General features: G+C 38.1%; 1 protein-coding gene across 3 annotated transcripts; it reads right to left on the bottom strand.

Annotated features, from left to right (window-relative positions):
* Positions 1 to 978: 978 nt before the first annotated feature.
* Positions 979 to 22,783, bottom strand: E(bx) (nucleosome-remodeling factor subunit NURF301 E(bx)). Of its 3 annotated transcripts, none has more exons than XM_071788418.1 (24): positions 20,709 to 22,783; positions 19,549 to 19,831; positions 19,067 to 19,275; positions 18,550 to 18,912; positions 17,198 to 18,361; positions 16,935 to 17,125; positions 15,261 to 16,770; positions 14,987 to 15,122; positions 14,043 to 14,347; positions 13,767 to 13,904; positions 13,572 to 13,679; positions 13,235 to 13,434; positions 12,745 to 12,984; positions 12,232 to 12,442; positions 11,762 to 12,076; positions 11,157 to 11,345; positions 10,782 to 11,015; positions 10,158 to 10,494; positions 5,820 to 6,024; positions 4,785 to 5,047; positions 4,317 to 4,484; positions 3,884 to 4,079; positions 3,485 to 3,569; positions 979 to 3,312 (listed from the first exon to the last, which is right to left on the bottom strand). In XM_071788418.1, the coding sequence occupies exons 1-24, from the start codon at positions 21,778 to 21,780 to the stop codon at positions 3,110 to 3,112; spliced, it is 8,325 nt and encodes a 2,774-aa protein (XP_071644519.1). In that variant the 5' UTR covers positions 21,781 to 22,783; the 3' UTR covers positions 979 to 3,109. The 3 variants fall into 3 exon arrangements, with proteins under 3 accessions (XP_071644519.1, XP_071644521.1, XP_071644520.1); XM_071788420.1 differs by having other exon boundaries at positions 13,301 to 13,434; XM_071788419.1 differs by having other exon boundaries at positions 14,043 to 14,314.
* Positions 22,784 to 22,908: the final 125 nt, after the last annotated feature.

The following is a 22,908-nucleotide window of genomic DNA, read 5'->3' as shown; positions in this document are numbered from 1 at the left end:
TTTTAATTACGTTATTTACGCTTTGAAGAAACTTTTTCGGCTACCTTTATACGTCTGATGTTCGTGTTGATGCTAATTTGGGAGATTCCATGAATATCTGCGCAAAAGTACTCTGCGAAAGATATGTTCGGAACGTTCGGAAGAATACCGAGCGTCCTTTAAACAAAGGACTTCGTCATCGACAACCACGTCAGACAATCGATTAGGGTGACTTCGATTGACTTCCGATTAATCGATGATTAAATTATAAAATAATATCTATCTACAATATCTAATAATAAAATTAGTTATTTTGTCAACGTGGATAGAATTATTAATTTTTTGTCGTTTTAAAAAGAAAGATTAGATCAGGAGCAACGAATTACATAGCTAGATCTGCATTATGCAATATATGCATTTTGTTAACGTGGATAAAATCATTAACTTTTTTTTATCACTTTTAAAAAGAAAGATTAGATCAGAGGCAATGTATTATTTTTCTAGAAACTCTGCTTCAAGTAATTCTACTGGTTGCATTAATTACCAATCAACTTAATAAGAACAATAGATTTCAAAGTTCATATATATAATTAATAAAAATCGTCAGTAATATCCACTAATTTTCACAATCAAAGTATGAGGCAGAAGCTATAATTTTTAAATATACAGATACTTAAAATTATCTCTCTCATATTTTTGCTATAATTATATATATATTTGCCTTGCGCAAGGAAATATCTGTGGCTCGCTCTATATTCGTCCAACAAACGCAGAATCAAAGTGTGCTTTGATCCATTACACATTTTTGGGAGCTTTCCAGCAACCGACACAAGTCGACACAAGTGTCGGTCTTTGTTACTCATTGCCAAAAAAGAAAGATAGAACGACGTTTATGTTGACTTGTGTCGCCTGCTGGAAAGCTCCCGTTATTAGTAATACAGCTAAAATATAAACGATAGTTTCCTTTTCATTATCGTTTCATTTAAACAAACTCCTCTGTACTTTTCACTGGCTTTTTATTTTCTCCTTGTTTGGAAATCAAAGAATTCTACAATTGCCTTTCTTTTCCAGATAAACTTTCCTTTTTTTTTCATATCTGTGTGTAGTTGTGTGGTGTTGCGTATATATACATAAGCAGCCAACGCTGCCCGTCCCTTACAATCTAAACGCCTAAATGTGAATCGTCGATTATAAACAATTTCATAGAAAATTTATTTATGTGATTAAAACAACGCATAAGTAAATAGAATCGTAATCGCTAGCTTGTGTGAGCACGAGACGATAAACGAATTTGTACAATTTATTATGCGTGTAATCCTAAAAAATAGTCTTACGGCTATACGATGACACAACTGCTTTCCTTTGCTTTCCCTTTCTTTCACGTCGGATACATTATAAAGAAATAGTAAAGTGGAGTAGCATTTTTTTTTCGACCGTCTCAAGTGTACTCGTCAGATAGCCGATCGTTTCTCCTTTTTCACGCGACTCGGACCATCGGACGTGATATCACGGTCGCATATTGTATATACATACATAAATAATAGCGTAACATGATGAATGGCGCATGAATTCTGAACCACAACTTACAACTATTGCATGAACTCGAAGTAAACGTGGCGATTTTACGCACGAAATTATCTCTACCTGGAATCCTATATAAATATATATACGTATGCATGTATATACATATGTATATATATTTACATTTATTATTACACATACGTATTTTCCTGTGTACAGGAAAAAAGATTCTCAATATACAAAAAATAAACTTGCAGGTTTTTGTCGATATATATCGTAACGCGTAGATTTAAACCTTCACAATCCTGAATTTCACCTATTCAAGCTCATATTTTTTGTTAACTTATGTCGGTGTTAGATACTCTGTCTTCACATTTCTTTTAAAGGCTGATACAATTCATTCGTTGCATAGGAAATGATATATCTCCGCGCGAGAACTCAATATTAAAATGATAAATAATTAAATAAGACCAATCTCTTAGAGACGACTTAAAGTGAACTCGCGCATTACAATTTTACCTCATTGTAGTATTGCTTCCGGAGATGAGATAACTTCGTGACTCAAGGAGAGTCATCATTTACACATCACTTTATATGCTCACAATGGGCATCGCGTCGTTGCAAATTTGCGCCATTTCCTTCTTTCCAATCGAATCTTCCATTTCTTTTCCGTAAAAAATACACAGGCAATGTTAGAACGCGAGAAAGAGGCAAATCTGCATTTCGTACGGTTTTGCGGACGCGGTTTCATAATAACGTTGTTCGCGAGTACCAACTACAGTATGGAACTTATTTAAACATTTTCGTGCACATGCGCATGAGACGTAATACAAAACTTTCACTAAACGTTACTTGAACTCTGAAGGGAATCACTTTCGTAAAAGGAGGTTCTTTCACTTGAAGTGTTGCAGGAAGTGTAAAGAGGGTTTAAAGAGCGATTGAAAATGATGCATTGTCATAACTGTAAAGAGTTAAATTGGACGGCTAGTGAGCGTGTTAAAAGAACAAAACGACCTTGTGGTCTGTCAAACCTTCCCCATTTCCACATGTCCAAAAAAGATAACGAATAAAAGGAGGCTTTCAGTAATGAACAGAAAGATAACTATGTTACATAATTATATATTATACTTCAATAACGCAATGGTTAAAAAAGTAAACGTTGTTGAAAAAAACGTGAATTTTGCTATATGGCTTATTTTTTCTTTTTCACGCAATAATAGACGGCAAAACGAAGGTATATCTTCGTAGATAAAAATCAACTTATGCGACACGGCATAAGCGGTAAGTTCTGGTCTAAAATTCACACTTCGTACAGCACAACTGGAACTGAGAACTCAGTAAATTGCAGTGAGGGAGGTGAGAGGGGGAGAGGAAAATGTTCACACAACTATAATAAATAGCGGAAACCGGTGCCTTCTCTACTTTTACAACCTTAAATCTATTCCGAGAGTTTCAGTTTTTTTTTCTACATACTGTACTGGCACAAACTGTTCCGTTTTCTGTTTTCCGTAAAACGCACTGCACTAAATTGATTCATGTGCACTTCCACTTCGATTCGATTCGGTTCCACATACGGCTACATCGGGTTTTTTTTTTTTTTTTGATTGAATTACTTCCCTTCCGAGAACTTCTCCCTTAGACTTTTAATCTTGTGAACGAAGTACGTCTCCAGGGATTCGGCGCATTTGAAAAATGGCGATTCCTTCGGGTTGTAATACCGACAATTGTCGAATATTTTTGTCATGTCGCCGATGAACTCGCTCAGTTTCTTATAGGACCGGTCATTTATCCTTAATTCAATAGTCTGCAAGTCTAAAACAATGAAATGCAAGTATAATTAGATCAGATATATAAACAATTATATTGTAATTTGAAAAAATGTACATATATATCACGCTCAAAGAAAGAGTTCTGCTTTCATAATCAAAATGATTTATCTGAGAGAAAAATAGATTACTAAAATGATGATAATCATGATACTTACCCATTGGTTCTTTTATCACTTTGTAATAATCTGGCGCTTCATTAGGGTCTACTGGTTCCATAAACGGCCATGCACTTTTATGAGCCTATAATAAACAATTCGCATATTTTGGATATCGTGTGTCTTTATCTCTTTGAATAGAATGTTCAAACTTTAACCGAATAAAGTATTTTCTTATTTTAATATATCGGATAAAATATTACTTTTAGCTCTTCATCTTTATTTTATTTTGATAAATAATAAAAGAGAAGGAATCATAAATAATAAAGAAACTTATTTTAAATGGCAATTTCTAGATATAACTAATTATTTTAGAACCTTTATCAGAGACATTTTCTGCTAGAGACGAAAGAATTAATTTATAAGAATCATCGATATAGTCTAATGAAGATGTTATACCTGTATTTGTTTAATTAATTTCTTTAACAGATCGAGGTCTTTTGCATTGAGGTTCTTCATATTAGCAAAGTTGACAGAAGAATTGCGTTGGCAATTTGGACAGACATATTCATCAATATTGTCGGCCTCTGATTGAAGAATACCAACACATCGGCCATGGAACCAATCTTGGCATTTGTCGCAGCATATGTAAAATCTTTAAAAAAAAATTAACGCATTACTCTAAATGCTCACCATATAATAAAAAAATATAATTATAATTGAAAATATAAAATTGAAAATTAATCATGTAATTATACATAACTTTATGTAGCATTGTACATATATTAAAAACACACATTAACACATACACATGCATAAATGTACTATACTTTTTTTTACTAGATATTTCTATTATTAACACAATTTTTTATCAGATACATAATCCACTTACTGAGATTCGTCATAAGGCTGTTTACATAGGCAATACAATTCTTGTGTATCTCTCGCGTGTCTGCATTCTGTACAAACAAATTCTGACAGAGACTTGCTCATTTCTTCCGTTATGCCCACGCAGTCACCGTGGAACCAATTATTGCATAAGTCACATCCCACATAAAACCTTTAAAGAAAGATTGGTATTTGTACAACTTTATCAACATCTTATAATTGGCATTAAGGTTTAAAGTCTCTTTTTAAATTTGAATATAATATAATTAACTAAAAAATATTGTATGATACTATGTAGATTCTCTACTTCACTGATCGCGAATCTACCAGCGGTATCGCACAAATAAAACAGAAAATCTCACAAGACTGTATTTTTTGATTAAAGTAAAACGTGATACAATCTTAAAACGTAACTTCAAAAAAATACATTGATAAAAATTCGATCAGGCCTCGTATGGTTTTGAACTCTTACTTGGTTTCGTCGTAAGGAGTTCTGCATAAACAATATAGTTTCTCTTTCTTGATGCGAGACGCGGCCGTCGAACCTCCAGGAGGCGTTGTACTGTTACCATGGCCCTTATGCTTTTTCGGCCTGCTACCACCACTTCGACTGGACGGGCTAACCTGTTGTGCCACTTGAGCATTTGCCTTCCGCTTCGCGCTGCCAACTTTTACCTCGTCTTGTTTGTGTCTCTCTGCTTTCGTCCTGGTGGCGAGTTCCGCTGATAGGTCCTTCTGCAAGGATATTTATTGAGAATATTTTACCAGAATTATTTTACAAAAATCCTGACAGTTACAATTCCGAACGTAATTCGATGTAATTCAAGATCTCATCTCCAAATCATTTTAAGTAAAATTGCAATTCTATGTATGGGACATAAGGTTTAAAGCTCTCAATTCAAAATTTGGTAGTAAAGTATTTTTTTCTTTTTTTTTTGTTTTAATTATGGCCGCATTCGACAGAGAAAGCTGCTTTGCAACTGTTGTGAAATTCGTAAATTGGTGTATACTCTTAGCTTCGGCCAAAATTAAAAGCATACACCAATCAGATTCACATACAAACAGTTGCAAAGCAGTTTTACCCGCTGAACGCAGCCATGTGCCCACATTATTGAGCTAAGCAATATTGCGAGTATTTCGATATTGTATAATTCGATTTGCAATATCCTAAAAGTGATGTTTCGCTAAAGGATGTTACAAAATGAAGTTACAAATTTCATTGGACAATGTCGCAAGTTAAACTAAACAAATATTTCAGCCCATACAACAGAAACAAAATATGATTGGCTCCAAGTTCAATTCGACAATAGGCCCTTCTTTTTAACTAAACTTCTTGCACGGTTTATCTTTCCTCTTTTTCTTTTTACGTTCGAGAGAAAAAGAGAAAAGATGAACTGTGCAAGAAGTTCAGCTAAATAGAACAGACCTATTGTGAATACTAGGTCATTATTATGTTACATAAAGTTACATAAGATATTTATTCATCTGCTATATTATTTGTAATTACCTGTATATCGATTTGAAGCTCTTTCTCGAGTAAAGCTCTCTTTTTAAGAATATCTTTTTTAAGAAGTTCCTTGTGCCGGAACAATAAAACCTGCATTCGAGAATACACTTGCTGTTTTCTCCGCTGCTCTTGGGTGTCTTTCAATTTTGCGGAGCGGTTCTTAGGTGGTGACTCGTTATCTAATGTCTCCGACAGTTTCGGCATTCTAGAAGTAGTTTTAACATTATTTCAAAATATAGCATATTTTAAGTGCCGCATTGTTAAGATGACCACTGAAGTAATGAACTACTTATAACATAGAACTTTATTTATTAATATAATGTAATTATCATAAACATATCTTTTTATTATCGCCACAGCGTATACAGTTTATCTTAACAGTTTTCAATTTGGTTAAAAAAGAATACAATTGTTCAAAGTTCTCCTAGTTGATTAAAAAAATTTGGTCATATATTATTTCAAACAATATATCTGCTTGTAATTTATTACAAGTAGATAGATAATACAATCACATAGATAATAATCTTTCTAAACGTTGCTTGAAATCTTTCTTTGAAGAAAAGGTATTGAGCAAAAATGACGACGATAAAAATAGTTATAAAAATATAAAAAAAAGTGTAAATAAAAATATGACAGTAACGATACGTCTATTTCGATATGTCATCTTCGCTGGTAAAAGCTGAATACAGAAGAGACGAACTATGGGTTAAAGAGATATCTTTGATAGATTTGAGATATTTTGTATGTTAGTAAGCTTAATACACACTTTAAATCTTTATTTCCAAAATCCTACTCTGACTTTCCCCTAATTTTTATGATACAAATTGACTTCGACACCAATACAAACATCGATAAAGAGGAATTAAATACAAATATAAATTATTTATCTACAAGTTTTCTGTATTTCAAAAAATATTACAAAAAATGTGCAAATTAGCCCTTCGTGTGTAACGTCGGGTCACTCGTGCCCTGGCGAAAGTGACTGTCCCCTGTAGCTCGAAGGGAGGGGGGGAGGGCGGGACCAAACTATACTGAAAAAAATTGTATACTACTAAGCTACTAGCTCCCCAAGCGCCGACGGTCTAGTGCGTAAACAGCCGTTGTGAGAGCCAGACGAAATTTTGAAAGTGCACGAGTGACCCGACATTACACGTTACGTTGATTAAAAATAGCAGGTGAGTAAAATGTTTATTTTAATTTGGATGTTTTTTTTACTAAAAATTCATGTTCTTTCATTGGGAATTGATAGATTAATCTTAGTTATCGATAAATAATATGTTTTGACTGTGCACAATAATTTAGCCTCGATATAATTTTTTCATATTTTTGCACTTTTTTATAATTTTGTAATAAATAATTGTGATTGATTACATTTTCATGAATAAAATTGATTAAAAATGAATAAAATGTGTATTTTACTGTAATTTGTACCTATTTACTTTCAAAAAACGTGATTTTGATGCTCAAAACTTAAGCATCCCATTAATTTATACATACTTCTAATATTTTTTTCTTTAAAGTACTATTCTTAAACTTTAATTTCTTTTTATTTTTTTTAAATATATTAATTTTTGCCAAAGTTACGATTTTTTGAAAAAAATGGTCCATTCTTCACGTTTTTATTTGTTTATATAAATATATTGTTTAAACAAATGAAAAAATCGGCAATATAGCGATTGATCCTTAAAGTAGGATAGTTAATAAGGTAACATGAATTTTTTCAGATTTTTTTAGAACATTTTAAAGTATTTTTTAGGCGTCGGACACGACGAGTGACCCGACGTTACCCATTACAAGTGCCGAAAAAGACGTTACACACGAAGGGTTAGGAATTTGCACATTGCTTCATCAACATTTTATTCCGCTCACAAAGCTCCTCTTATGAGGAAGCTTGTATTTTATTTGTTGTATAATTATTAATATTTATCAGTTTGGCTTCCTCACAGAGGAAGCTTTATGAGCGAAATAAAGTGTTGATGAAGTAATATACAATTCCTAATTTGCACACTTAAAAATAGTGAGGAAGCAATGTGCAAATTCCTAATTTGCATATTTTTTTTTATTTTTATATAACTTTCTTATTCTTCAGTCTTTTTTCTATCTCTATTTCATATATAATTCTTTAAGATTTGGTTGATTAGTTCTTGAGTCACAAACATTTGACATTTCGGGAAATCCGTACATACATAAAACTGGGTCTAATTAACCAAATTTTAAAGAATTATATATGAAATAAGGATAAAAAAGACCGAAGAAGATAATAGAATTAGAAACAGCCCGATATCTCAAAATTTGCAGTTATAACCACAGACATTTCTTAAAAAATTATGGACCTTTTATCGCGTATAAAGCTCGGTCTAATCAACCAAATCTTAAAGAATTATATATGAAATAGAGAGAAAAGACTGTAGAATATAATAGAATTAGAAATAGCGATATTTCAAAATTTTCGGAAGTTATAGCTATCACAGCCATTTCTCAAAAAATTCTTAAGCAGAAATTGATAGACCCCTTTACCAATCCTCGCCAAATTCAATACCAACCTACCTTTAATGATACTCTATCCATAAAAAAAAGATTCAGCTCGATATCTTAAAATTTGCGGAAATTAGAGCAATCACATAGATTTTTTTAAACAGAAATCGGTAACCCCTTTATTATTAGCAATTTTCTAATTCTATTACATCTTTTAATTTCTTTTGCTACCCCCATTTCATATATAATTCTTTAAGATTTGGTTGACTAAATCTTGAGTTGTAGATAAATCCTTACATACATATACACACACACACACACACATACATTTTTTTAAAATGTGATTTTCCGATGTTTTATAGCGAATTCGGGCGCTTGCACTAGTGCACACTGAGTGCGCACTAAGGCTTGTTCTTAATCAATTGTTATTATTTACAGATCATCTTAAATACTTCTTAGTCTGTAAAATGATTTGTACAGCATCCATATAGATATTACAGATTGTTTTATTGGCTAAAAAGTTTTTAAATGTGTATTTAAATGACTTTAAATATAAGAATAGATTATAAACAAGCCTTAGTGCGCACTCAGTGTGCACTAGTGCAAGCGCCCGAATTCGCTATTAGAACATTCTGAACACATTGGACGCATTCAGCAGACCAAGCCGCTGAGTAGCAGTCGAACGTGATTGGCTCTTACTTTTAGAACCAACCAATCAACGCAGAGTGTTGATAAGACGAACTCAACAGTTATGTTTGCTGAACGCGACCATTGGCATCGAAAACTAATAGCGAATTCGGGCGCTTGCACTAGTGCACACTGAGTGCGCACTATAAAGCTTGTTTATAATCTATTCTTATATTTAAAGTCATTTAAATACACATTTAAAAACTTTTTAGCCAATAAAACAATCTGTAATATCTATATTATATGGATGCTGTACAAATCATTTTACAGACTAAAAAGTATTTGAGATAATCTGTAAATATAACAATTGTGATTAAGAACAAGCCTTAGTGCGCACTCAATGTGCACTAGTGCAAGCGCCCGAATTCGCTATAAAAAAAACAATTTTTTCTTCGGTCTTTTCTACCTTTATTTCATATATAATTGTTTAAGATTAGGTTAATTAGACCTAGTTTTATACGCAATTAAAGGTCTATATACGAGGTTTACGAAAACAAATGAAAAATTAACAAAGTAAAAAAGAAAGAGAAGGAATGTTTTAACGTTTTTTGTTTAAAAATGTTTCCAAATACAGTTCGATTCAATATAGTTTTTATACATAAATTGTGACCTAGATTGCATTCCAAATATAAAATTGTAAATTCTTTTCATTTTTTAAGATAATAATTTACATACATATGACATTTTCTATATTTCTTACATTATTTCTGATTATAATATTGTATGTACAAATAATTATAAAATTTATAAAAGTAAAAAAAATTAGCAGAAAAAAATTAAAAAATGTTAGCAACCATGATTAGTCGTCGCGTTCTAAAAATGAAAGCGAAGCAAATAGATGTTGCCAAACGATGTTAATGGCACAGCGTAATACAGCAACACAACTTCGTTTATTTAAGAGGTAGAAAGAAAGAAGAGCATAGTTTATATATGTATAGAAGTGCATGAATACAGCATTATTTATGTAACAAGGAACTTTCAGGATCTCAACTCATCTCCGATCTGGTCAAGTTTATTACATCTGAAATATTTGCGATTTTTGGTAATTATATATCCTTAATGATCAGTTCCAAAAGAATATCAAAGACGGAAAAAACGAGAGTTGCGCTACTGTATCATATACCATGTTAATAGCTACTTGATCATGCTATTTGATCTGTATTTGTAATCGCTTACTTTGGGGTCGTTTCGCGATTTTCTTGCTTCAGTGCTGGTCTTTTCCTGGGTGTCTCCACCCAATCTTTATCATCTTTGTCGCCGACTCCACCTGACAATTGCGCGTTTATCGGCGTCGTCACCGCTGCTGTTGCTGCTGGAATGTTCGACGACGGCGCCGGCCGTTTGCGCGACGGCGGCCGCGGCGTCGTTGCCGCGGGCGAATTATGAGTCTGATTGCTAGTCACCGAATTCTCTACGCCACCTTTCATTTGCTTTTCCTGGTAACGTTGTAGTAACAACAATTTCTCCTCTATCTCCGGAGTCAGGTTCTCTTGTTTCAAAGCAGTTTTGATTGCTAAAATCAGAAATAAATAAGAGCGTTTAGAGCAAGAAAATATTCAAGAAGTGTTTCTCGAGTAAGAAATTTTTACAGAAATTTTTGCTATAAAAATTTATATAAAAATCTTTAAACAGATTCTATAATATTCGTAAAGAAATCAATATTTTTTATATGAGAAATACCTAAGAAAATGTATTTGCATAAAAGAAAATCCTATAGTATAAAAAAAAATATTGTTGAAAAAATTTTGTGTAAAGCACACTTTACTTTATAAATGTATTTTGATTTTCTTGCATACTAACTTTGTTGAACATATTCTGGGGTCAATATAAATTTATTCGGCGCCGAGTCGCTTCCTTCTTTCACCGATTGCGATGATGGTTGCTGTCCGTTAGCTATATTCGCTTTTTGCGTGTCGTTCTCTGTTGCGTTTACCACGCGTCCCACTTGCTGAACGACCACTTTCGGTTTGTCCGCCGATTTTGGCGTTGCCGCTTGTGGAGTTTCTGGAATGGTTTCGGTGGCACTTTGCGGCTCTAATAAAAAACAGATTCATAAAATGTCGCAAAATATTAATAATTATTTTGTCGAAAGTATCCTTTCAAAAGAACATGTACCACCAAATATTTGTCATTTCACATTTCTTAAAGAGTAACAAAAGTTGAAAATTTACGCACCACTGGTAGCCGACGGGGACATTGTAGACTGTTGCTGTTTTGGAGTTGACGATACTGGGGTATTTGTAACTGACGAAGTTTGAGAATTCTGAGATTGCTGTTGCTGATTGTTGGATGATTGGGCTGGTTGAACGGCCAAGTAAATCTTTGTTGGCCCCAAAACGCCTTGCTTACCGGTCGCTGCGTGTGCTGAAATCGATTTAAAACTTGTTTAATTTAATTTATTTTAACACCGTTGTTAACCGTTTTGTCATTGTTTTATATAGAAACTAACGACCGTGACCGGCTATTTTTTTTCATAAAAGTTAATATTTCGGGAACAAACTTTCGTTTATATGCAAGAGATAAAAAAATAAACAAATTACGACAAAATGATGGATAAACACAATTACAAATCCTAATAAAAACTTTATCAGTTTCAACAATTTGGCATGATGATGTAAACTATATCTCCCTAAACACGAGTAAATTTGTCACTGATCAATAACGTGCGGGCAACAAAAGACGAGTTAATGTCTCCGGGCAATATGTTAATATCAATTTACTCCTGGAGGAGTTTACCAATAAATTTATAAATTAATTTTTAAAGACGCTTAAAAACCAACCTTTCAAAAGTTGCTGTTTAACTTGTTGCTGCACCATATTTAATTGCTGCGGCGTGAAATCCGAGCCTTGCAAACCCTGCAGTACAATCCGCGGGCCCTCGGCTGTACTGATAACTTGCGCTGTCACACACTTGATTACTGTGCCAGGTGGTTGCCCTGCTAATAAAGAAGCCTCGATACTGCCCGGAGTTGGAGTCGTGGCGGAACTCTGAGTCGTCGTCACTGACGCGGTGGAAACTGCGGTGGTCGTCGTCGTGCTCGTGTTAGTAGTTGCGACTGATTGCGCAACTATTGAAGTTTGTGTGGCTTGCAAAGCTAGAAGTATAAGTGCACATTCTCAGTAGATATAAAATTTTCGTAAAATATAAAAATAAAACGTACTTTCTTTGAAATGCACATTCTTTAGTGTGAGCTTTTGAGTTAATCTTTTTATTTAAAAAATATGCAAATAATTAACCAGAGTAACTAACCTTGTTGTTTATTGGCAGCAACGGGACTTTTCACGATAAAGCCACCATTAGCCGAGTTTACATGCACAATTTGATTGGACGCGTTACGTATTACAACTTGGTTGCCGATCGCAGTCAACTGGGCTTTACCTGACGCCAATTGCTGGACCAGGTTTGCGTTTGTGACCATTATCGGACTGCCGCTTATTACTTGACCACCGGAAGATATTACCTGCAATATTTTTATACAACATATAAATGTAAATAATGTAGATGTAATATATGCATATATTTATTACAATTAACTCTATAAGTCGCGACTCTTTGAAACTCTATAACATTTAATTTTTCATGTGCTTCTAAATCATTTTTTTTTTCAATTTTCTAGAATTTATACAAATATTAAGTGATACTCTATTGAACTTAAATATATCGAATTTAATATTTTACTAAATTTTCAGCAATTTCTGTTAGATCACATATATTCGAGAATTACTTTATGATTTGATTCACGTTAACCGGAAGCATCATTACCTGCGCGGTTTGTCCTGTGTTGGTGACCACGATGGCATTCTTCGTTGCTTGAGCAGCTGTGGCGGGTGTCAGAGTCATGGTTGCGGATTTTACGCGTTGAGCAGTTTGCACCACCTGAACTTGTTGCGGCGTTTGCGCTTGTTGTACCGTCGAATTTGCCGTTGCCTTTGCAGTCGGACTGGTCTTAGTCACAGTCGTACTCTCCGTCGCCGTTTTACTAACGGCAGTCACAGTCTTTGCCTAAAATATATCAATTGTAATAAATCAAGTTGTCGCATGAACATTTACGCTTGCGCGCGCTCGTATTGACCGCAATTTAATTTGTTATAGTTTTCTATATACAAGCTTATTATTTATTTTATTCCTTGAGTTTATATCGATTGGTTTCTATTGTATCAATTAATTATACATCTCATTTTTATACGCTCTCTTCTGCAAATTAGAATATTAAGAGTTTTTGAAAAATGTTCTTTTTTTTTTAATAAATTACTTTTGGAGTTGTAGATGTTGTCGAATTTGTTTGAGCGCCTTGTGTAGTGCCCACAGTTTGGCTTACATTCAGCACATGCAGTTTTCCATCCGGCATCTGAACCAACTGCTGGCCAGGCAACAGCCCGCGCACCTGCAACTTTCCGTCCGGCCCTCTAAGAATTTGCACTCTTTGCTGCACTTGCACCGGTGAAGCAGTGCCTGAAACATATGATTAAGACAATTAAGATAAAATTGTTTAAGAAGAGAATTTATATATTGCGCATCAATCTTTCGAGAACGAAAAAAAGATTTTTATCGTTATCGTTAAGATTATTTTAAATAATAAGTAAACTTACTCGTTGGCGTCACCCTGATCAAGGATTGCTGGTTTACTCCTGGGGTTTGCGGCGTTTTTGGTAAAATACTGGTAGGGCCAGACACAACCTTGGTAGTTCCATCCGCAGCTAAAATGAAGCAATAGATCAGTTTATACAAAGTCAACTTCGTCATATGATCTTCTATGCGCTCGAACATAAGAGTAAATGGCTTACATTTCGTCATATAAATACGCCGTGTACCGATGAAAGTTTTGTTTTGCGTAGGAGTCGTTAAGAGAGAAGTCAACTGCGACTTCGTACTATTCGGGTTCGCTGGAATCGCGACTTTCGAAACCAATTTGACGGTGCCATCTGGAAGTAACATAATCTCTTTTAATATAATTCTTGTCCTGGTCTACGTTGTTTTAACGAAGATCAAATATATATCGCTGTATACTGTGTACACTTTTTTTTCTTAGTTTTATCATATATGGTTTTGTCTTAGCTTACCGTGAGAGGAATTGGCTGTAACTTTGACGAGTTGGGTAGCAGGCGACGAGTTCGTGGACTGATTTTTGTAAGTCTCTAGAGCACGCTTCTGCTGATGAGCCGCCCGCTGTATACGCAACTGCTGTTCCATCTTTTCCTTAATCTCTTCCGGTGTCGCTTTACCGCTTACAAGCTGGTCGCCAGTTAGACCAGTCGTGCCAGCAGTGGCGACGGTGGTGACGGCTTTATTGCCGCCGCTGACGACCACTGATTGCGGTGCTCCTGAGCGACTCCTAGTAATAATCTGCGCATTAGCCTTCTCTAACCTGGAGACAGGACACACACCAAGCGGAGGGTTAGTTCCCAGTGGAAGAAAGCAAGCGGTTAAAGGTTTAGCGGTCAAATCCACGCTTAGGATATTCATCCTCGGCGTAAATTACAAAAGCGTAAACAGAGACATGTTTCACAATTAGCACAATTTGTTGTCCTCGAATCGAGAGATATATGCAAGGTAAAATATGCATTTTCAATTTTGTAAGATTTGTGATAAACTTAGAGTAATTTAGAGTAACACAGCGGGAGATCATATTATTAAAAAGAATCTGTCGTAAATCTGGATAAAAATTCGATCTTTTAACTCTACCGCTCTTCTATATAATAATAATAAATAAACTTATAATTTCCAAATTTAATAAAATCTTTTTTTAGTACAATTAAAAAATACAGATTATTCGTCAAAATTATTCCGATTAAATTAGTTCGACGTTTCTACTAAGAGCAATATAAGAATCGTTAACGTCTAACATTCCTCAGCTGAAACTTGAACAAGCTCAATGAAATCAGTCAACGGCATAGCAATTGTGAGATAAGAAGAATGTTTCAGAGAAAATTTCAACAAACGCGTTAAACATACAAAATAACATGCAAATATTTCGTTGTCACACACATGTTGGACCAATCTATACCTGTCGCCGTATTGTTTGATCTCCCATAGTTCCAACTTGTCCTCGTCGACCCATTCTTCAGTGACTTGTGGTTCGGTGCTCTGTGGAGATTCGGGACGTTTTCTTTTTCTCAGACCGCTCCTTATAGACGTTACCTCTGCAAAATTTTTGTACATAACGTCAATATGACTTTAAAAGAAGTTATAACTTAATATACAACAATAATAAACTGTTAGCTAAATTATAAGTTTTGCACGATTGGGAATTTATATAATATGTTATCTTCTATACAAACCTCTGACTTGTTTCGGAAGTTCGAGCGGTATAACGACCTTCCTACGTAGATACTGAGCTCTGTCGAGAAACTGCCCGACGTGCCGATGCTTCAATATCTCCAGTGACATGATCTCCGTGTCAGTTGTGATCTGATTCTTGCCGTCGGTGGACAACGGCTTGGCTGCCATGTCGTCCCATCTGAGACATGCCCAGAGTATTCTCAGCTGAATCGCAGCAGCGGCTAGCGACTTTAAACCAACCGTTCTGTACAGCCAGCAAGTCTTGAATAAGGGTCTGGGACACGGATACGGCCACACCGACAAATTTGCCTTGGCTTGATGATGGAACCCTTGCACAGGTATCTTACCACCGACGCGGGATAATTTCCTCAATTCGTGCTGAGGAAGTATTAATATACTGCGCTGCTTGTTCTTCGTACAGAAGGTCGAGCAGAGTGGATACTTAACTGGCGTGCGTTTTTTCTTACGATCGGCCATCGTAAACGCCACCTTCTTCAAATATACCTTACCCTCCGTCGCCGTCGTCGTATATATCCGTTCAGTCCCATCGGCGTGCAATTCTTTGACGAATGTACTTCGCTGTACTGTCCTTCCTCTACGGTTCACGATCATCACTGTCTTCGCACCACTCTTATTTGTCGTTGTGGTCGTAGTTTTCGAAGAGACGGTCATAGAATTACGATTAACGGCAGCATGCTCCTGTGTTACGCCGTCCGCATTCTTCACTGTCTGCTGAGTCGTTGTAATAGTTGTGGTGGTTGTAACGACGTTACTCGTTGTGACGGTAGTCACGCTACTATTCTCCGTATGCTCATTCTCGAGCTTGATCTTCTTTGGAGGAGAAACGTCGTTCTTTGTCTTAGTCACATTCGTCGCCACTGCTTCCTCGTTGCAGCGAGTTGCTGACGCCACTGCCGATTCCAAATCACGTCTGATCGCATCCTTTGACTCGTCCGAGGTTTCCGTTTTCACGGAAGCCGCTGCGACCTGTGGCGAAGACAACGAGGAAGAGGACTGATTGTTGTTCAGAATGCTTGCCTTGCGTACCAACGCGAGCAGCTCGCGCTTCAGCCGCGTCTTTCGCATGCACAAAGGCGAATAACAGGTGTCGGTACTCGGAGTGATGATCTGCGTGGTATTAATTTGCACGACATTGTTTTTGTTGGCGTTATTCATGTTACAATAGCGCGAGTAACAGCTGTCGTTCTTGCAGAGCTTCATTACAGTCGCGTATTGTAAGCGCACCTGCTGGATGCGCTTGCTAATCACCGACAGCATTTCTTTTGCGGATGCAGAGACGGCTGTTACTGCCGTTTTGGTCACTTGCTTTGGTTGCTTGACGACAGGCGACGACAAAAGACCTTGCAGAGAGGCGTCCCCGCCACCGCCACCGCCAACAGCGTCGCTATTATCCGTATCGTTTTCTTCGTGATTTTCCATATCAACCTCTGAGGAGTCGCCATCCCCACCTTTCTGCTTTGACGTCTGATTCGCTTCTTTCGTCTTTACCTGCAAAATTTAATTTACAAACTGTAAAGATACAAAATATGTTATAATATATAATTTATAATATTAAAATTTTTTTCATTGTGATTCGGAGTGATATAGATTTGCATAAAACGACTGCCAAATGATATAATTACACTTATTATTTAATGAATACATATACTCACAGATTGCAATAACTTTCTTTCTTCCAAAAACTTCAAGTGTGATCTGCGAGGCAGGAAATCGTCGATTCTCGTCTTTTTCGCAACTTTTGGATAATGCAATCTTCCAGGACTGGTTAGTGCCTTGTTGATGTCGATCTCTTCAAACTGAGTAATCGGAGTAAAAACTTTTTCGATTTTCATGCCAGCTAAAACTAAAGAGATTTTCTATTTAGTGTTTTGTTACAAATAAAAGTCCATTTAAATTCATCGAATTCGCTACATACATGACAGATTCATCTTCGTTTCTTGTTTGACAGATTGGGATTCCGGTTTTACCGATGGAGAAGGACCAACACCGTTCGTCTCGCCGTCGGTCGTAGACTCTTTTTTTATCTTTTCCGTATTATGTTCCTGTTTTATCGCATCGCTTTCTACACCTTCTTCTTTGATTTCTTGTTTCACAATACCATTCTCCGTCTTACTCGGACAGTACTCCTTGATGAGGAATTCATAAGTGGGCGGGTCAAGCGCGAGGACTTTCAAGCCACCCTGATCCTTGATCTGTACCATAATTTTCTGTGGACCGGCGCGTAAGCCCATTTTCGTCATATCCGAGAATCGATGACGGCGTCTAGCCGATACCCAAAGCCAACCGCCTTGGCCATGCACCCGATATTCCTCACCCTTCTGCTTCCACACCTGATGCTTCAGGCCGAGTGTGTATTTGACAAAATTGTAGAGTCGATTACGCTCTTCTTCGTCCTCCTTCTCCTTTTTTTCCTTCTTATCCTGGCGTTTTTTCTCCTCGCGCTCAAGTGCGGTCACCCGTTGCAGTTTTACATGGCCGAGCTGGTCGTGCCATACGCTCGCGAATACAACAGATTTGATGCACGCCTGCAGGACAATGAGAGTGCGCGCAAAGTCTCGCGGATTCACACACGCCCCCACCGCTGCGGTCCATGGTTTGCGCAGCAGTGGCCAGTTGGTGTGCATGAACGACGCCTGAATATTGCTTTCAAGCTGCAGAATCGTTTGGCGTAAGGTACTAACCAACAGAGCACGGGTACCCGTTAAACTGCCCACCCACTTGAATTCCGATGCTTGCGTGAGCGAGAACTTGTGCGACAAGTGACGTTTCTTATCGCGTTCCTCGTTTCTCTGAGTCTTATTTAGCGCAATGGGATTGGTGGTATAATGATTGACGTACGACTTAAAGTTGTTGTCCATGCCCAATTTGAACAAGTGTGTGCCAGATGCAATTTGATGTGCCTTCTGACGCGTTACTCTAGTATTGCCATCGCTTTCGGAATCCTTTATACCCTTGTCTAGCTTCTCTTGCTCCTCCTTCGACAACGGTGCCATACTCCGTCTCTTTATATCGTCCATGTTAAAGGTTCGCGGTTGCAACGACCCAGTTTTCGATCTTGTCACGATAGTATGCTTTTTGCCTGAAACAAAAAAAAAAGATTGTAAACGTGACACGAATAAAATGCTACGAGTACATATAGAAAAGTTCAATTGTTTTATAGAAGCCTAATATTTGTCCTGCAAGAAATGTTTTCTCTTTTAATATGAAGGAAGCAATTTCTTTAACACACAAAGCTCAATATTACAAAATTCTATTGTAAAGCCTTACCGTCTTTTCCAACTTTCTCCTCTCCTTCTAACGTCTCTTCCTCAACATCTTCAGACGATGACGTAGAGGCACTAGTTTTCGTATTTTTGTTCGTATTCGTCGCGGTCGACGGCGCTTCGGCGTCGACCTCGACAGTTTCGCCGACCACCTCAGGTACCTGTGTAACTGGAGTCGACTCATTACTGGATAATTTTGCTCCATTTGTACCCTGTTCCATTACTGCTGTACGTTCATTGAGAGCATCTGCATTCTCATGCATCTTGCGTATCATTTCCTCTGCTTCCTGTCTCTGCTTTTCCTTCTTCTCCTCCTCTTCTTTCTCTTGTTTCTCTTGTCGCTCTTTTTGCATCTTTTGTATAAGATCTACAAATTATTAAAAAAATTATTTTTTAATTTTATTTAGTAATAATTTTTTAAAAATATTTTGTTAAATACATATCTATATAAACTTTGTTATGCCGCCGTTGATTGAAAGAGATTAAAAAATTAATCGTTAATTAACGAAGATTGATCTTACTGTTTTCTATTTCCAGGTATGATTTCTTGTTTCCTTTGAATTGATTAGTGATGGTCTCTGTAAGCTCCATTTGACGAACTATTTCCTCCTTGTAATCCGACAATTCGCGATAAAGCGCTATTTCCATTTCATTTTGATCTAACACAAGCATCAGCTCTTCTAATTGCAAAGGTAAACTGTAATACCACACCTCGCCGTCTTCGCTCTCACTAGAAAATGAAACCACAATAAAAAATTTAAAAATTACATACGTATATATGTAAAATCGGAGTTTGTTTTTTAGTCTTTTGCCACTTCAGACTTGTTGCATATTTCGCAGATTTATAATTTCCTTTATTTTCTTATTTTCTTATATATAATTTTATAAAATAAAATAAAAATTTTCTTGCTTTAATATATTTGCTATATAAGCTACATAAAAAAATAATCAAAATTTTGTAAAATCTCAATTAGACATGCAGATACATTAAAATATGTCTTACACAAAAACTCTTCTTGCAAGAAACCAATATTTTCTGCCGTGTCTGTCAAATCCTAAATGCTCTTGTCTACACAGCGACCCATTCTTTTCGACATCGGGAATACAATCCACGACACCCGTCACTTTGTGAGCTTTACATGTACTACATTGCCAATCCTCAGTAGGAACATCGACCAGAGGCGGTTCTACACATTCTAAATGAAATACAGCTGGGCAAGTCTCGCAACACAACAGATCTCCTAGTCGATGGCAAACTCTGCAGTGATCGTCATAATGCATGGTTCCTGCAAAACATAGATATTGTCCATTCCATATTCTCTCTTGATAAATTTTGAGTATCTTTTTGCCATTACAAGATATTAGATTTAACTGAAATAAGTTTGAACTAGCTTCAAGATTCCCAAGATTTTACGAGCAAAAAAAATAAATGTTTTTAAATTATCAAGAGACACGGTAGTGTCTCGCGCAAAGTACGCGCGGAGCGAAACACTACAGGGTATATTTACGCGAAGACACGGATTTGCATAAAATTTTACGTAAAGAAATTGTTATAAAATATAAAATCGCACAAATAAATAGCGTTCCTATAACAAACATATTTTTAAAATATATAATTCTAAATAATTTATATAAAACGTATACTCTTATAAAATGTATAAATTAGACTAAACTAAAAAATAGTTTATAAAAAATAAATTTCTAAAATAGAGAAACCAAATCGTTTGCAAATAATAATTTATAAATTGTTAAAAACATTCAAATCAGATTTATTAAATAAATAAAAATTATATCTTAGTAGACACGTATTTAAAACCTAAAACATTCAGTTTATGTTTAGTTTTATATTTAATTTGAACAATTGACTAAAAATATTAAAATAAGCAACTATATTGCCGGTATTCATAGTCGGATCTTATTTCAAAACCGTCTTAAGTAATGTTGCTAATACGGCCATTTCATTGACTGAACGGTGTCTTAAGACTGCCTTTGACCGGACTTAAGACGCTCTTTAATATAAGATCAGACTATGAATACTGCCCTATCAGCATGGACACAGTAAACTTTTTCCTTGCTGATTTTCAATAATTATGCTACATTAGATCTGTATACAAAAAAGCATGTACTTAAGATATAACACACGTGAAATGCATTTTATTGTACCTTCATGCAATAGATCTTCCCTCACTGGGTTTGTGATTAAAAATTGATCTGTTAAAAACTGTAGGACCTTGATTCTATCCTCGATGGCAGTAAAAGGATATTCAGTGGTGGCTAATATCTGTAAAATGTTCTGATCGAAACTCTTATCGCTCTCCACGTACGAACGCAACACCTCTGGCCACGTCATAGAGTCCACGAAATACAGGCTAACGTTCACCGAATCCTTTTGGTCCAATGGACCGAAATGGGTCTGCTGCGAGTCCTCCTCTCGCAGCAGTGCCTTGATCAGCATAATGTGAATCTCCGCAAGCAAGTTGGTTTGATCGTCGCACATGAGGGCGGCGCAAAAGTCCTCGAATCTGAAGCAGGAGAGGCGTACCAGGGTGCGAAAGTGCCTGAGTACCTCGTAGATGGAGAGCAACGGCATGACCAGTTCTTTAGGGACCAACAGATCGTCCGAGGATTTGGGTAACACTAACGGAGGCAGTTCTCTGTTCTGCAGCCATAACGGCTCCGGACTGGGCGGCCGCTGTTGGGTGAGCAGGGCTTTTCTGGGAGTGCCACTGGTGGTGCTGTAGCTGGACAGTGAGAAGTCGCTGTCACTCGACGGATCGGGTTCCTCCATGCTCTCCGAGGTATCCATGTCGCTCGGCATTGGCTCCTCCTCCGGCTCGCTTTTCTCGCTGGACTCGTCACCAAAGTCGGAGCCATAATGATACTCGGAGTCATGGTAGTCCACGTTGGGATTGTAGCCGCGACGCTGATAGGCACCACCTGTAGCTCCGGCGTGGCCGCCCTTGCGGGAGTGCCGTTCGCGGCTGTTCCGCGACTTACGCTGATTCCTGGTGCTGCGCTTGCTGCTCTCCTCGCTCTCGACCGACGGCGACGTCGGCCGGGACGCCGTCGGCGTGCTCGGCTGTGAGCCCGGCGTCTCGGCGCCACCGCTGCCTAGCGCCGTCCTGTTCTGCAGGTACTTGGGCTTCTTCATCAGGTGATACTGAAACTTCTTCGGCCGTTCCATCACCACGGACTTGGGCGGGCGCCCCCGCCTCTTCGAGCCCCTGCCCGTCATTATTGTCGTGCGTCGCCGTGGTCCTCCCGATCGTGATCGTCGTCGTCGTCGTTGCCGCCGGCACCGGCGCCGTCAACCTCGTTTCGGAATGCGAGGGGACTGGGGCCTACCGACCGGACCTACCTTGCTTGTTCAGCCTTTCCCTCCTCCCGCTCACCTCGTCAGCCACCTCTGTTCGTCTCTCTCTCTCTCTCTCTCTCTCCACTTCTCTCCTCTCCTCTCCCTGGTCTCCTCGCCTCCTCACTCAGCACGTGGCGCGCGTGCTCGCACGCTTGTAAACAAACACAAGTGACATCGCCGCGGCAACGAGCTGGATCCGTCCATGATGTCCGATGCACTCTGATCTTTGCGCCATTTCTCACGGGCCTACGGTCGGTTTCGCGCGATCACGTGACCAAACACAATCGCCGCCGCCGCGACGCGATGCCCTCGCGGCGATGCACACCATCCGCCGACGCCGCTTTCCGTTACACCCGTATGCCCGTCGTACCTCCTCGTACGCCGCGTCGTGCGTCCCGCGAAAAAAACCACTCGCCAAATTTGAGATAGCGAAATCGGCGACGCGAATTACGCCAGAAGGGGGTCTCTAGCTGCGCGCTGTAGTAGTGGTGGTGGTGGTGGACGGTAGTGTCGACAGTGGTGGCGGCAGCGTCGTCGTCGTCGCTGAATGGCGGAGCGGCGCGTGATAGCGGCGCTGCGATTGGCTCATCGGGCCGCCGCCATGTCGGCCGTTCGGCGATCAGCTACGATGAAAAAGACGATCGTCTGTGGCCAATGGCGCGTCCTGTTCGATCCCGACGGTCCCGGAGTCCCACGGGACGTTCTCGGAAACGCCAATGACACGCGTCGGGCTTTGATAGCGGCCGCGCGTCGCGCGACTGCAGAAAAAAGCTCGATTCCGCCGAGACGCTCGCGAGCTCCAATCGCCTGCACGGTACCTTCCTGCCGCTGGGTTCCTGTCAGATCGACGTCCGCGGTAGATGGCGGCACGCGCGCGTTCGAAAAAAAAAAAAAAACGCAATTCTAACCGCAATCCCGCGGCGCGGGGCGACGTGCGGCAGAGACGCGGGCACGGACGCGGACGCAATCGCCGATCGCGAGCAGAGAACGGAGAAACGCGATCCGCTC

The sequence above is a fragment of the Temnothorax longispinosus genome, chromosome 9, assembly GCF_030848805.1.
Source record: "Temnothorax longispinosus isolate EJ_2023e chromosome 9, Tlon_JGU_v1, whole genome shotgun sequence".
Lineage (NCBI taxonomy): Eukaryota > Metazoa > Arthropoda > Insecta > Hymenoptera > Formicidae > Temnothorax > Temnothorax longispinosus.
The sequence above is the reverse complement of the archived record's forward strand: the minus strand, read 5'-3'. Positions and strand labels throughout refer to the sequence as shown.